General features: G+C 37.7%; 1 protein-coding gene across 9 annotated transcripts in view; it reads right to left on the bottom strand.

The window, feature by feature from the left end:
- Positions 1 to 2,545: 2,545 nt before the first annotated feature.
- The window catches only part of NAV3 (neuron navigator 3), a 511,162-nt gene continuing 497,745 nt past the window's right edge, over positions 2,546 to 15,962 (bottom strand). For 8 of the 9 annotated variants that reach the window (XM_071423373.1, XM_071423374.1, XM_071423370.1 and 5 more), the window contains 8 exons: positions 15,643 to 15,811; positions 14,675 to 14,910; positions 12,577 to 12,731; positions 11,614 to 11,685; positions 10,990 to 11,186; positions 10,263 to 10,381; positions 7,346 to 7,549; positions 2,546 to 5,236 (listed from right to left, as the gene is read on the bottom strand). In XM_071423373.1, coding sequence (XP_071279474.1) covers positions 5,117 to 5,236; positions 7,346 to 7,549; positions 10,263 to 10,381; positions 10,990 to 11,186; positions 11,614 to 11,685; positions 12,577 to 12,731; positions 14,675 to 14,910; positions 15,643 to 15,811 — 1,272 coding nt within the window. In that variant the 3' untranslated portion in view covers positions 2,546 to 5,116. The remainder of the gene's footprint in view (positions 5,237 to 7,345; positions 7,550 to 10,262; positions 10,382 to 10,989; positions 11,187 to 11,613; positions 11,686 to 12,576; positions 12,732 to 14,674; positions 14,911 to 15,642; positions 15,812 to 15,962) is intronic. The other variant, XM_071423369.1, reaches the window with a different exon arrangement.

Consider the following 15,962-nt stretch of genomic DNA (forward strand, 5'->3'; position numbering starts at 1 on the left):
ATCAGTGCTAAAATACAATGAACTAATTTAAATTACTTTTTCATTCACTAAGTCCTTAGGCTTTCATTGTACAGGTAACACGTATTTTGTCTGCTCCTTTGTTCTGTCAGAGCCATCCCTATATGGCAGGATAAAATTATTAGTGCTCGTTATGTGTCACCACATAAATGTTTTATTTTGTTACCAGGTGTCTTTTCTTCCAGGTATGGCATCTAATTTTCAAGATGTATATAAGTTTCCTAAATTGTATAATCTAATTTAACAAAAACTGTTGGAAAACCAAGTGAATGCACTAACAAAGGTGAAACATAATTTCATTTATGAAATTTTTTATTTATAACATGATTATTCAGTGTGCTCTCTCATTGCTATTTATCAGCATTTGTTTAAGATTGCAATTGAAGAAAGAATAGTAAATGCAGTTTAGTGTATGAAGGCAAGGTCACATGGCCTTGGCATTAGTTAATTTATCTTTCATGACAGATTCTAGTTTCTGCTACTAGTATTATTACCAGAATTACATTTCTCCCATGACAGTGCATCTGGAGCTCTTGCCTTGCCAAACTTAGTGGTCATTTAATTTGTGTGATATTATTCAGTTATCAAGAAAAAGCATGTGCTGAGAAACACTGTAGTTAGTTAATGATAGCATAAAAAATGAGCTCTTCTAAGCAAGAGCAATGTCTCAAGTACTTTGCTAAAAACACTTCTTTCTGAGGCTGCATTATCCCATTCCTGTCATGGGAACCTGGCATTCACCAAGCAGGTCTCCAGATGAAGGTTAATGGTAGATATGCTGAGACAGGAGACCCGAAATGAGTTTAACAATTAAATTTCATATATTTTCCCTTAAGTAATGGCAGCTGGACAACATGCAAAGACTGCAGCACTGAATTATAGGAAAGGCACACTGAGATCACCCTAGTCTAGTCCTTTTTCTGTGGAAGATAATCTCTACATAAGTAATTTTCAGTAGAAAGAAATCTAATCTATCCTTGGAGACCTACACTGATGGAGAAGCCATGTAATTCCCCATGTATTTCCCATAATATTATATACACGTGACTTTGTATGCTTATACCCATATTAACTGAAGTACAAATATACCCATGGCAGGAGGAGCTGTAAACAATGTAGCTGTAAACAGGAAATCTTCATGAAAGGTCCTATCAGGATTGAACAGGGCTCTGCTCTTGACAAAACATATCTTATTACCTTTATGTACAAACTGAAAAACACAGTAAAATGACAATGCAGGTTTTGGAAAATATGGAAGCTGCCAAAGCTGTTAATTAGACAGATGATAACTGTAGAGAATTAATCATTTAGTAGGGTGGGCTGATTTTAATATCCTGTTTTAATACAGATAAATTTGCACTCATATATCTATGGAAGAAAGAGCACAGTTTATATTGACAGGATTGGACTAAGTATTTCAAAGTGATAGAACATGAAAAGAAGTCAGGGTCTTGGTAGATAATTAACTGAACATGAGTTTGCAGTGGGATGATGCAATTAGAGAGTGAATGTCAGCCCTGAAGCCTAAGCAGGGAAAATATGAAGTGGGAGTAAGAAGGTGATATTAGCTCTGTTTATAGCAAATATAAAACCATGACAGGAATGCTGTGTGCAACTCTCATACCCACATTTCAGAATGGACTCTCTGATAAACCACATAGTCATAAAGTCCTGCAATAAACATACTAAGGCCTGAAAGGCATGGCTTATTGTGAAAAGCTAGAAATGAGCAAGCTGCCTGTCTTATCTAAAACACAAGCAAAGAATACTATTATAAAAGGTGTTTTTGATTGTGACTTTCTTTTTAGTATAAGAATAAAGGGCATAACAAAGGACAGTATGGGATATTATTCTCTTGAAAAAGTGTTATGTAAGATTTAACTGCAAATCTTAAAAAAACCCCTTAAAAAACCCACATCACCCAGTGAATAATTACCCATATCTTTAATGAGGTGATGAATCTTCTACTCTGTACCAATATGTCTAAAGGTCTTTCCTGGAATATTGCACTTCCAGGAGAAATTACAGACCAGCTGCTGAGACTTACAGCTGAGGTGCTGCAAGTTGTAGGAGCATAATGATCTCTTCCAACCTCAAAGTCTATGATTAGGTAACTAAGACAATTATACTTTCTTTGTTTGAATTCTATCAAATAATATTGATGTATACCTGCTGAGGAAGTAGTCCTTAGTTCTTTGAGTTTCAAAATAAGGCATTATACTTCACCGTTTTTGGATAGATTTTTTGTCACTAAAATAAATAGGCCTGTATATTAAAATAATCCTGAGAATGGGGAGATTGTGAAGTTGTTTCTGAATGGCATAACCTGTTCCCACCAAGGAAACAGCCATTCAAAAATCCTGCTGAATCACTGGAACTGGAAACAGTACTGAATTTTGTTTCTACAGAGATTAGTTGTGCTGAATACAGAAAAATCACATCCTTCAGTATGTCATTTTGTTTTCATATTCATACATTTGAAAGAATATCTGTTAAGTAGTCCTGACTGGAAAAACATCAGACTGTGTTTTCAATAAATAATTCCACTTTAATGGCAAAGTAATAATTTAGACAGATACAGTGTGCACACCTGCAAAAAAAATATATGCAAGCTGGTTTACAAGCTAGAGGAACAACAAACCAATAGAAAATACATCATCCAGTTAAGTCCGATGACACCAAATACTTATTATTAGGGTTTTACAAAGACTACAAAAATTTTCAGATGATTTATTTCACTGTTTCTGTCTATTTACAAGATATGTTACATCAAAAATGTACAAAATATAAAATGTGTACAGACAAATGTTTCACAAACAATTTCTGAGTTGTAAACTAGGTGGACTCACTGAGATGTATTGCAGGAAATTTTGTATATGTAATATTGTGTGTTTGTGAGCTAAATATGGCAGGAAAAGATTTGCAGGTTTGCTCAGAGCACAGGTACAAGAAAGAGCAGCTTTGCTTTAGTTCTTTGAGTCAGTCAAGGTGTATGAACTGACATTTTGCATCAGAAATGGATCCAGGTTTGGGGGGCACGATGTTGGTCAGACTGAATCCTACGTGCATAAATTCAGAGTTTTATTAGGGCAATAGCACCGTGTAGGAACCTCTAGATTCAGTGATGCAGCTCAGTGCCATTTGGAAACTGCATTGATTTCTTTAAGTTACAGCAGGCGGCCACGGGGTGGCCACGAGGAGTGAATAGCACCAGATACACATCCCGAAGGTAACATCCATGGAGGTGTACAGTATGTGACTACACAATGCCAGAGCCCTTGGGTACCCTCTTGCTCACGTGCACCTATTTTAACCATGGCTCTGGTGGTAAAAGAGTGTTTCCGGTTACTCTGAGCAGTCCAGATGCAGTCTGCTTGTAGCCTGCCGTTGACATATGGATTTCAAACATTTTCAGACTTTTCCCCCCAAAATGTATTGGTTTCATACAGATATTGAAACGTGCTAACTGTGGCATTGATAGCTCCTGCATAGTCGTAACAACTGTTAAGTACAGGACAAACACACCGGGTAATAACAGCTTTTAGGTTTTGCATTCTGTATTTGTTTGCAACATACAAGAAATCTCAGCAAGTGAAACATCTCTTAACACCAACAGAATAAAATACAATATTTTTGTTTGTTTGCTCTTGATTTGATTTGTGCAAGGCTTTTTTTTCTTTTTTTTTTTTCTTTTTCTCTATATTTACAATACCCACCCAGTAGACTGTGCAAAACCAACCCACTTTTACAGTATAAACTCTTCCTCTTCCACAGTGGACATCACTGCTTCAGTGTTCTTTTATGCTGAATTCTTCATGTACAACTATAGCAATCAAAACAACATGCTGAAACTAGAAAAAGGAAAAAAAAAAAAAACAAACCCATATATTTGTGCTCATGCTGCATCAAGTGCATCCAGCTCTGCTGGATAAGTATTCAAAACATCTATCCTCCCATAAATTCCATTCCATGGGACCAAATGGATTTGAGCCGATTTTGTCAGCATTTAAGTGGCAGTGAAAGTGGGTTTGGGTTCCTTGTGTACTTCTGAGGGTAGGCAGAGAAATATATTCACAAGATAAAAATATTATATAGCAACTGTTCTTTCTCGTATCCATTACTTTAAAAAATCATGATATACAGATATGAGGCTACTATGTTAACTGATGTTTTCTCATTAGTAAATGAAGAAAAAAACAGTGTAAATTACCAATGGTTTAGGAATTAAACCAACTGTAAAACTGTTCTAGAAATCTGTTTTAAGGCAGTGAGACAGCACCATAAGAAATGTTCCTTCTTTCACTGAAAAGGCTCAAACAAATGAAGCCCTAAAAAGCCTTTCATCAGTGTTGGTTAGTAATTGGTAGAAAACTGTTGTTAAGGAGTGGGCAGGCGGTTAAAAAAGACCCTTGTGGTAAAAATAACTTTATAAAATCTGTGACTTGTGTACTAAAAACTTTATGGAGCGCATCACCGTGACCATGGCAGTTAGAATTAAATTGGCACTTATCCAGCATATCACAGTCATGTTTTCTGGTGATTGCACAATACTGTTTGTGCTTTCTGAGTTACTATCATCTTTTACTCCTTTTGGAATGGGCAGTAGTGTATAACACAAACACCACTGCCGTCCTGTGACCAGCACCATGTGGCACAACAGAGGTTAGAAGATAATTAGAAGACTGCATTGTTCATGCAGCAGCTCAGGATAAACTAAAGGAAAAAAAAAATCCAAAGAAGTTTCGCTGTAAACTTGTACAGAGAAACACAGAGAGACAGAGAGAGAGAAAGAGGATAAGGGAAAAAAAATATTCCAGTTTGGCTAACACGTGTGCAATCTGCTCAGATGCCCTTGGTCTAGGGCACTTTCCAGTTGACAAATGGAGTCTCACTTGGCTCCATAGGTATTGAAATGCCTTGAAATTAAACTAATTCAAGCTTTCCACTTCAATTTTTCTTCCTGACTTTGCAGAGTTAGGTCTCCTGCCTCCCTACAACACACCGTTCTTACTGAGAGACCTCAGTGTGCTGCTTTAATACTGGCAGTGGTCTAGTGGAAACAGATTTTACCATCATCCCACAGCAAGATTTGTCCCTTTCAGAGAGTTGATTCAAGGGATGAATCCAAAATGTCATCATGGTGGCTGGTGCTATCACTGTCACAGCTCTGTGCACTCGAATAGTTGGCTGCCTCTTGAAGCCTCATTAGCATATTCATCTGAAAGAAGAAAGCAATGTTTACATAATCTCGTCTCATTTCAAACTGCAGTGACCGTGTTAAAACTTAATTAAACTCCCCTGCCGTATGAGGTGTGCTGGTACCTAGAGGAGGGACCGTACAAAAGGATTTCAGAAAGGGCAGGGTGTTAGCAGCTCCTACTGGCACTCTTTCCATTGCTTTCTGATTTTAAATAGAAGTTTAAAGGTCCAAAGAGGGATACAAATGGAGCTGCCTGATTACTCTCTTTAATTCAGGGGTGAGGCCAGCTGCAGCTGCAACACCGGCAGAGGAAGGAAGCCATATCTCAGCTGGACATCTGGGCCCATATTTGGAGACAGTCAAGCTTCCAGAAAATTTTTGGATGGTTTAGATGCATTACACTGGAAAAGCAACTGAAAACATAATCACAGTAACATAAATGAGCCCCATCTGCTGTTGGGGGGCTGCCCTTAGGAGCAAAACAGCAACAGATTCTCCTACCCAGGAGGGTAGAGCCCACCATAATTTAGGGATTAATAGTACCTGAAAACCATCTGAAAATAATCAAATAGCAGCATTAAGATCCAGAAAATTACTTGGATGCTTGATGCTTGACTATATAATGGTCAGGATTTTATTTATAAAGCATCCACTTCTGCCAGCATGCTAAGGACTGCAAGCAATGTCAAGAGTACTTCAGTGTTTTTCAAGGAACAAATTTACTGCTGTTATAAAAAGCAGGCAAAGAAAAGTCAAAGCCAAAGATGTATTCCTAGCAATTTGTGTTTTAAGCCCCTATTTCCAGTTTGTTCAGAAATCCTTATATCTCTATGCTTTCAACTTGCATGGTGAAGTTTTTCTTGGCACTGAACAGTGTTCAACATTTTTGTGTAGTTTTGCTGAAGCTTTAACAAGCTTTATCCATGCTTGTGAACACAGGATACCTGCAGTGGGTGTTCAATACAACCTGCATGAGACGTGTCCTGTTGCTGCAAGGGCAGGGTCTGTCCACCCATGAGTTCCACTGGAGGTGGGGGCAAACCCTCCAGTCACAACTTTCAAGCTTCTGATATTTACTCAGGTAGAGATGCTGATCCCAATGTGCAGGGAGCAGGGGTGAGTGGAAACTGAACTCAGGCTGCCCATAGACTGAGTTTTCACCACACTGGAGATTATGCTGTGCTGGAAGCCTGTCCAACACACTCACTGGAAGCTCAAATCATATGGTCAAAATATCACCTGGAAGCTTATGGAATGGAAGATAAGTTCAAATAAGATGATTTTCTACACTTCTTCAGGACACTGTCTGTTTTTGAACATGAAACACTGAGGCTGAGGAACCATTTTCTTAGCACAGTTAAGAGTTCAGTACATTTTTCTCTGAGAAATTCCCTTTTCCAAGGGCTGCCTATTCTAGAAATATAGAATTCTCTAAAATGGTATTTTGAATTGTGATAAAGGCAGTGCACAGAGAAAGCACTACAAAAGAATAGCAGCTCAACATATGCATTTTAATAGTCTATTATCACAGGAGGCAATGGTAAACCTGAATGTCTGCGATCATATTTAAATAAAACAATACTTGGCATTGAGGGAAATCAACTTCTTATCATTTAATGCCACCACACTTGCATTCCTTCTGCATTAAGACTATTACACAATCATCAGTTGACTTGAAAAATTATGAGAAATGGGAGGATGGATAATTTCTATTTTCACTAAATTCTCTATGATAGGTAAGTTAGATAATGTGAATATTGCAGTCCTTCATTTGTATAATGTAGATGTAAAATTGCCTGATGAATAAAGATGTTTTCATGATAAAATTGATTAATAAGCTGCTGAAGAGTGGTTCCCAAACAATATAATGATGAAGACCTGATACATGGTACCAGATACATCTGGGCAGATGGGAAATACAAACAATGTAAGGATATATTAACATGTTGGTGATACATGCCCTCCTGCTTCCTTTCATTTTCAACATTTTCATAAATTATAGGAGGATGCATTTTAAAAGCCTATTCTGGAAGAGGTGCACAGTACTTTTTTACTGCACAGTGTACAGTTTAACATGTGAGAGTAAAGTGCATACTGAATATTTGAATTCAAAAGTTTGAATCTTACCAAGGGATCCCCCTCTGTCTCAGTCTGTGGAACGTGCTTAGAGGTTGTTCCTTCTTTTGCTGATGCATAACCTTCATAACCAACATCTTCAGGCCTTAACTGAAGTAGTGATGGCCACTCATGCTGTAGAGTTGCAGAGCTCCATGGATAGGTATCAGCTACCCACTTGGAGGGATCCTCCCAGGGTGCCCTCTTACCGTACATCTACATTATGGATATAAGACACGTAAGTATTTTACAGACTTTTCAGTACCAGTTATAACAGCAGAAAAAAAAAGTCATCACAAACATCAAAACCATTTTAGAAAGAGATTTGCTTTTGGATGTTCTCAGTACTCAGGTAAAATAAGACCTTAAGGAGATTGGATCATCTCCACTAATGATCCTTCAATACACAGAGTGGCTGCAAGTTGGAAAGTGCTCCATAACTAGTGACACTTGTAGACAGCACCAAGTGCTTTGATACAATGTGAAACGAGACCTCAAGGTATTTTGCTTAAGGCATATCAGGGAAATTAACACAGACCTATCAAAAGCATTCAAGTTAATTGGATTTTGTTTGAAGTGAATTAGAAGTACAGATTATTCACTTCTCCTAGAAAAATAAGATGCTGAAGCAGACATCTGTCCACATCCTAAATGTGATAACTTACAGAAGGTTAAGAGAAGAACTTCACAAGAGATATATTTTTCCTCTCTATGAAGCATAAAATGCTTGTGACTCTGGGGGGAGGACAGAGGAAGAATGAGAATATTGTAATTTTAGGAGATCTGGTAGCATCCTCACTAAAATTCACCCCTCTCTGTATTGCTGTTCACAAGCAGCATGTTAACTTGGTAGCTGCTTTAAAGATTTCCTTTAGCTGTGACAATGATACACTGGGATGGGGAGCCATCCACCAGGGCTTTTTTTAATTTCTGCTGCCTCAAACAGTTTCACACAATCCATGGAACACCATGCTATTGGCAGGGCACACACTCATGGAGGATACAGGTGGGCTGTGCTCCTAAAGGGAGTATAACAGGGGAGGACTTTAGTGATAAAGGCAGAAGGATGGGTTGTGCTTATCACTGCAACACCTGCTGCCAGGCACATGCTGAATGCAGAACTTCAGGTTAGGGAGCCAAGTTCCCTGTATTAGGCACACAGATACTCGGACTTTTTCTGCCCTGCACTGAGGCTAGGCTGCTACAAAAGGGATTTGCCTAAATAAGCCAGGAGAAATGGAGGTAGCAGGCTAATTCCAGGCTGTAGCACTGCCTTTCATCTGAGATTAACAGTGACTAAATCTTTTCTGGAATGTAGAGCCAGGCTTGTAAATCCTCTGTCTGACAAGTGAGTTTGCAAAGTACCTGACCAGAAAGTCAGTTTTTATCCATCTTTGGTTCCAGAAACACTTAATTATATGATATAAAAATTTCTGTTTATTATTAATAACTTTATTCTATGGAAGCCATCCAAAGTAGCTGAAAGTTAGTACAGCTAATGAAACAAACATTTTTCTTCTATATGCTGCCATCTTCTGCTGCACAACTGAAGTTTCCATTTAAGCAGTTACCCTGCATGCTTGGGAAAATATGAGCATGAAGAATATCACTGCATTTTTATAGCTGCTCTAAACAAGTGCTGTTAATCTCACTGTGGCTGTTCTAGCAAATGTTTGGCAGTATTCTGCACAAGGCATAAACACTGTAATTCCCAGAGAGATAAGCAGTTTTAGGAAAGCATGAGATAGTCAACAGGCAAGATTCTAAACCTCCATTGCATCAGTATGTCACAGTGTCAATACAGGTGATAAAGAAACTGCAGCTGCTTACACAGTTCTTTGCCTAGTCCATAACAATCCCTCCTGCACTAATATGCAGTAATATCTTTTGGTGTCATGTGTGGAAAAAAATGCCTTCCCAGAAAGCATATTTTTAGAGTATATAGAATTGCTGTGCATAAACAAAAAAACCAAAACCAAAAAACAAACAAAAAAAAACAAAACAAACAAACAAACAAACAAACAAAAAAAACCACCAAAAAAAACCCAAACCAAAACAAAAAAAAAAAAAAAAAAAAGAAAAGGGTGAAAGCCAATTAAAGACTGGGGGAAAAATACAAAAAAAGAGAGACTGGATTAATGTAAATATTTAAGTTTCCTCCAAAGATGTGGAATTATCCAAAATCCTAACCTCTGGTATAATCAAGAGAGTTTTCCTCCTGGTGAAGACCTCATTGTAACCTTCCAGGGGGCTTATAAAAATGAGTGGGAACAACATTTTAATGTGGGCAGATAGTGTTAGGACAAGGGAGAATGGTTTTAAACTAAGACAGGAGAGATTTAGATTAGATGTTAGGAAGAAATTCTTTACAGTAAGGGTAGTGAGGCACTGGAAAAAGCTGCCCAGAAAAGTTGTGGATGCCCCATCCCTGGAAGTGTTCACAGCCAGGAATAATGTATCTTTTAGGTTCCTTCCAATCCAAGCCTTATGAAAACATCTTTGTTCACAAACTTTTCCCCACAAATCTGTGTGCCTACATGTGTATGTAGGTGGTAGGAGCTATTTTCTGGCACCAGTGTAAAGCTCATTAACTGTTCCACTCAGGGGTAGGCTGAGACTGCCTTGACTCAGGAAGACAATCTGAGCTGAATTTAACCATGCTGGAAACTCTTTAAACAATGGAAAAAACCACCTTCCTCCAGTCATAGAGAAGAAACCCTCTTCATAAAATCCATAATAAGATATGTTACAAAGTCAAATTATACAGCAGAGTAAGAGCAGGCCAAAAGGAATTTGAGTCTGCCTTCTATAACCCCTCCAAAGATTTTCCTCTTGCAATAGCATTTATACTAGGATGCACTGTTTAAAAACAGCTTGGAGAAAGCCTTTGAAAGCAATTAAAAAAATTTCTAGGAAACAAATTACATACCTGGAGTCCTTCTCTCACAGCTTCCAGAAGATACGGAACCAGGGAATAGTTCCAAAGGTCTGTGAACCACACTCTGGAGCCATCAACGTCCATAGGGCAAGGGAGGAAGAGGCGGGGGCCTGAGAAGTCAAGTCGAGTATTAAAAGGGTATAACTAGGAAACAAACTGAAAATAATCTTCTCAAAATTAAAAGAGCAGTACCGGAACAAGCTCAAGTCCAGAGAATATTAAAACAGGACTACACTAAAGGAGCTAACAGTCTCTGTTATTAAAAATGAACTGGTGTCCCTTAGTCCAATTTTAGGGCTTGATGAACACTTACAAGTTTTATGTCAAAGCTATGTAAAAGCTGACATCTTTGCTAACAGAGTTATCTCATTAAAAGACCTCAGGTCCAAGTTTTTTTATTGCTGTAATTATACTGCAGTGTGAAAGCAGGAGAAAATAATTAAGCTTAGGAAAGTTACTATCGGGGTATTTTTTTAAATTTAGTTTTTAAAATAGTGATATTTTACTTGAAAGTATTTAGCAACAAAGAACTACCAGGAAATATATATACTCTCTCATTAAACTTTCAATTTTCCTTTAAAGCTTGCTGACAACTAGACAAATTCCCACACCTATGTTGTACTTCTCACTACTTAAAAAAATAATAATATATTCTTCACAAATCCCTAAAATGCTCCGCCTGCATCCTTATTTCAAACCATTCCAGCAGTGGACTCACCAATGGTTACATCTGAAGAGCTGTGTGTTTCTAGGAAGCTGTTGAGATGATGCCATGTTTTGGGGATCCAGTCAATGATTTTCATAAGCTCATTGTTGCGTATGCTCTTTTCTATTTCAGTTTCAATCAGTTTCCTTCTCAGATATCTTCCTAAGAAACCTTTAACAGGCTCTGTGTGATTAGCACATAGCACCCACCTAGGTAGAAGAGATAAATGTCAAGCAGCAATGAATAGCAAATACATTATTTCCTCTTAAACATATAGATGAAAGTAATGTCATAGAGTCTCATTATTCATCAAGTATAGCACTGCTCCAATGAACCTCATTTCTGCTCACTGTTTCAATACAGGCATTTCAGGTTCCAGCAGGAATTCAAGACACTGCTGAAGACAAAAGAATTGCAGGAATGCAATCATCTTCAGCAACTTGCTAGAGGTGCCAGACAGTGTCTTATTTCTTTTACCATTCCCCAACACAATTCAGAGACCCATCAATAGAGGACAGATGCTGAAACTGAAATGCTTTACTGTGATGAGACACAAGATCAATATTTGCCAAAGAACTGGGCTCAGAAGCAGGGAGCTGTGCAAACATGGCCACAGTAAATACAGAGTGAATGTACCTGAAATTGTGATGCACCTCCAGATTTGGTGAAGAAGAAACTCCTTGGTTCATGGTTCCAATAATATAGGGACTGGAAATATAAAAGCAGTAGGATTTTTTTTGAGGGAGAATTCATTAAAATATTCAGAGTACATTCCTTCTTACTATCTGTACTAGGCCAATTTCAAGAGAGTCTGGGTGTACTGTAGTCATACATTTAAAATATTTCTGAGGTACCCTTTAAAAAATGTCTATTCCTGTATGATTTCCCTCTTGCACATATGTAGTTTACTAGTGCCCATCTGTAATGAAGAAATAAATAAAGCAACCCTGTCTTAATGTAATTCATAATTTGGCAATATGCTTAGCTTTTTAATTTCAAAAGCCAGTGAATCTCATGAGGAAGATGTATGCAATGATTTTATGAAGGAAGTCCCTGTGATATCACTTTTACAGCAGAAATAACCAATGTTAAAAGCCAGTAAAAGTTCTAGAAAACATTATTTTTACTCTTGCTTGAGAATAAAGGACAGTCAGCCAACTTTATACTTCTGCACTGCTGCAGGAAAACTGTGGGAAGGGAAAATCTGCTAGATTCACAGCTGCTTCTGTATGGCATGGTTTAAGCCAAATTCCCCTATAACAATGTGTAAGCTGTTCTTACAGTACTAATGAGCTGGTGTGATCTGACATGGTGCAAAGGATAACACTATAAAACAGTTAAGTGTTTAAGCACATTCTTAAATTTTGTGGTTCATTTACATCTCATTCAGAAGCATGGAAGTCATGTGAATGAAGTGAAGGAGACAGCTACCTTCTTGGCTGAAAGGGGTTAAAATTACTGAAGCACATAACGGCCTTGCAGATGGCCTATGGGAGCCTAAGTTTGCACTGGGACATTTTATTTTGCAAAATAACAAGTAGCTTTTACTGTTTTAATTGTAAAATCTGTGTGCAAGGAGAGAGAAAAGGTACTACCTACCATTTATTGTATTTACAGTTGAGGAAACCATTGAAGATGTCACTTAGTGAACTGATGTGGTGGAGGTTATCAAGAATTATGACGACAGGGAGGTCAGCACCATTGTTGTCAGCACTGCATTGCTCAGCTAAGTTTGCTAGATATTGTCGCAGATCCTTCAGCAGAATTAATAAAAAAACCAAAAACAAAATCACCAAAAAAAGCCCCAAGCCCAGAAAAGATTAAACAATTAGACCATAGATATAATTTCACTGGAAAAAAATTCAGAAAGATAAAATGACTGATAAAGAGTTTTCCTCCTGTGGATCACTCAGCTGGATCTGCACATGCAGGAAAACATGCTGCTTGCACAGGGCAACATTAAAGCCTCATGGACTTTAGGAAAAAACAAAGGTGCTGAACACGAGGCCAATGACTGAAGCATTCTGATTTGGGAGAGACATTCCATAGAAATTTGCTGATAAAATATCTTATATCCAGAGGAATATAGATTGCAATAAAATATGCCATTTCCAATGGGCTGAGATGCTCCTGATAATTTTTGGACCTTCATTCTTATGAGTTCTACATTTATATATCAAAACCCCACCACCCCGTCACACAATTTCGGTGTATTGAACTACTCCTTTAGATATCTCCTTTCAGCACTCTCACTGAAAATCTGCCTGCCTTCTTGGAGATGCTTTATCACACCTCATAAAAAATTTGGTGTGTAAATTCTTTTTTCCTGTCAGCTGTCTGGTTGCTGTTTAGTGCAGCAGTAAACTTTCTACAATCCAAACATTTAATATTTTTGTCAACAGTTGCTCTTTAGAATTTGGGCTAGTCAAGTTCTACGGCTGTATCTCTTGAGGTATCTAATTTTGTGAGGGTTGGAAATGCTTAGTATTATGGACAAAGTTCCTATTGCCATTTTATCTTCTGGATCAGGGATAGCTGAATCTTTTCTTCTTTAATGGAAACATGCACCTTTTTTATTTCAAGAAAGATTTTTCTTTGCCTTTTTATGATCAGGTGTCTCTCAGAGAACATTATAGGTTTCTTCCATGGAATAGAACCATCTATATTATTCAAACACCCTTGGTAATTGACAATGTTGCTTTTTCTTTTTTTATTTTTATTACAAACTCAAAAAATTTTACATGAATTTTGATAGAAGTAAAGAAAAAGGGAAAAAAAGCCAACCAATCCAATCCAAAAGCAACAGTGAAACACCAAAACATACAGACCAAGCAATTTACTAGAAATCCAAAAGGCTCTTTTGTGGGACAATTTTCTTTACAGATGTGTATAGTATAACAATAGAACACAAACACATTCTCTGCCAAAGTAAATGGCAACACAAATCCTCTGTATAAAGACAGTGAAAAGCAGTTATTTTTGCCAGAATGGTCCTTTTGCCCCTTTGGGATCTGTATGTTCTCCCTTCTTATGTTAGCATTCATTATGTTCTGTGCAAATCAGAATGCTCCGGGCAAACCCTTTCATTTTTTTCCCCCACAGGAACCAAGTTAGGAGTACACTCAATTCAGGACAGCCAGGTGAATAGTATTATCTGTGGCTAGCACAGTAGCCCTGCTAGAAACCTGATAATCTGAGCTTTGTAAATCACTGGGAATGTGACATGATGTGTGAGGCAATTTCAGTATGGTCAGCTTCCAGACTGATGCACACCAGAAATCATGACGGTTGTATCTCCTCAGGGCTGATTAAGAAACTGAATCCAAGACAGTAATTTCAAATCCCTTTGAAATCTTTGCTAACAAAGGCTGATGTTATCATCATTAAAAAAACCAAGTTACACTAGTATTACTATATAGCAAACCTAAGGGAATTACAGACACTTCAAAAATTTAATTTACTTGGGAGTTGGACTCTGCATCTATACTTAAAGTGGGTTTCCCCAAGAGGGAAAAAATTGAGACTTCCTTGACAGTGCTTCAATGGTTTGTTTAGAACAGAAAGATCTGGTCCCTGTACATCACTGGGATTAAATTATTGTAGGAAGAAATGCTAACTGAAAAGCAAAAGAGTACACCCACTAATGGAATCTGTTCTACAAACTGGGCAATAGATTATGTTTTCAACTGTAACTTACCTTGCTTGACTTGTGATCTATGTTAAAAGTTGCAATTGCATCCTCAGTTTTTTTTCTGCCAGATTTAGTTATAATATATTCAGCCAGCCTGTTAGCTAAATAGGTCTTTCCTGTGCCACTGGGTCCCGACAGAATAATTCTGCGATGCTCCATCAGTAAATTAAAGTACCGTTGCGTAATTGGCTTAGGAATTAATGTGTCAAACACAAAACTGTCCAAACTGTTTTCTTCTACTCCTGGGGATAAAAGAAAAGAAAAATGGCCTGTCTTATCCTTGCTAAGGTAGCTATTTGGCCCAGCACCTGATGGCATCAGTGCTATGCCCAAAGCAAGGTAAGATAGCTATTAATTCAAATCTTCTAAATTAAACCCCTGTTAAGCACTTCTTTATTGTAGAAATACTGGTATACTTCCACAAAAAATTAAACAGCAGTGGTGAGTTGAGATGAGTGGAAGAGATGCAACCAAAGTAAATGTGAAGAGAAGGCTCAGTGAGGCAAAGACATATGTTTCAGACATTACTGACAAAGATGACATAAAAAAGGTCAAAATGACAGCCACAAGGGTTACCAGTTGTCACATCAATAAAGTTCTCCTGAAGGCCCCCTCTCCCCTCCAATAGAAAATCCCTAGAGCTCTTGAAATGTATACAATTTTTCCTGTGGAACTGAATAAAGCATTAGTATTTCTCATTTAATCTCTGTTTTGGGGTTGGATTTTTGCCACTATTCAGAAATCTGTACTTTGTTGTGATTTGGCAATCAGGCAGTGGAGGACAGATATTCTTAGATTTCCCTCTAAAGGCTCTGATATATATTATGCAATGTCTTACAGGCAGTTTGTGATAAATGTGCCCTCAAACCAGAGACAATACAGAAAGGTCAGGTGTAAGAAAAACAAACATAAAAGGATAGGGAACTGCAGTGTAGAACTCTGTGGTATCTGCAGAAGTATTCTTCGGGTTTTACCTTTCAGGCTCACAGTGATGACGTTGTTATCTCCAACCAGATATCCACAAGGCAGCAGTTCAGGCACTTCTAGGCTATGGGCTCTAGTTACATCCCCTATACAATAGCTGGCAATGCAGTCAGAGCTTAAACCCAGGCTAGTAGTTGGATCCACTCGAAAAATATACTCCTGAAATTATATGAAAACATAAGCCATAAAAATATTTATTGAATGAAAACTATTTGGAAAACCACCTGCAGACATAGAAAAAAGAACTGCGACATTGAGAATAAAGCTTAATAGTAGTTGGTGTTAGCTATGTATCAAAAAAACCTCAAAC

The sequence above is a fragment of the Agelaius tricolor genome, unplaced genomic scaffold (assembly GCF_023055355.1).
Source record: "Agelaius tricolor isolate 1412-34295 unplaced genomic scaffold, bAgeTri1.0.p SCAF_3, whole genome shotgun sequence".
NCBI classification, from domain to species: Eukaryota; Metazoa; Chordata; class Aves; order Passeriformes; family Icteridae; genus Agelaius; species Agelaius tricolor.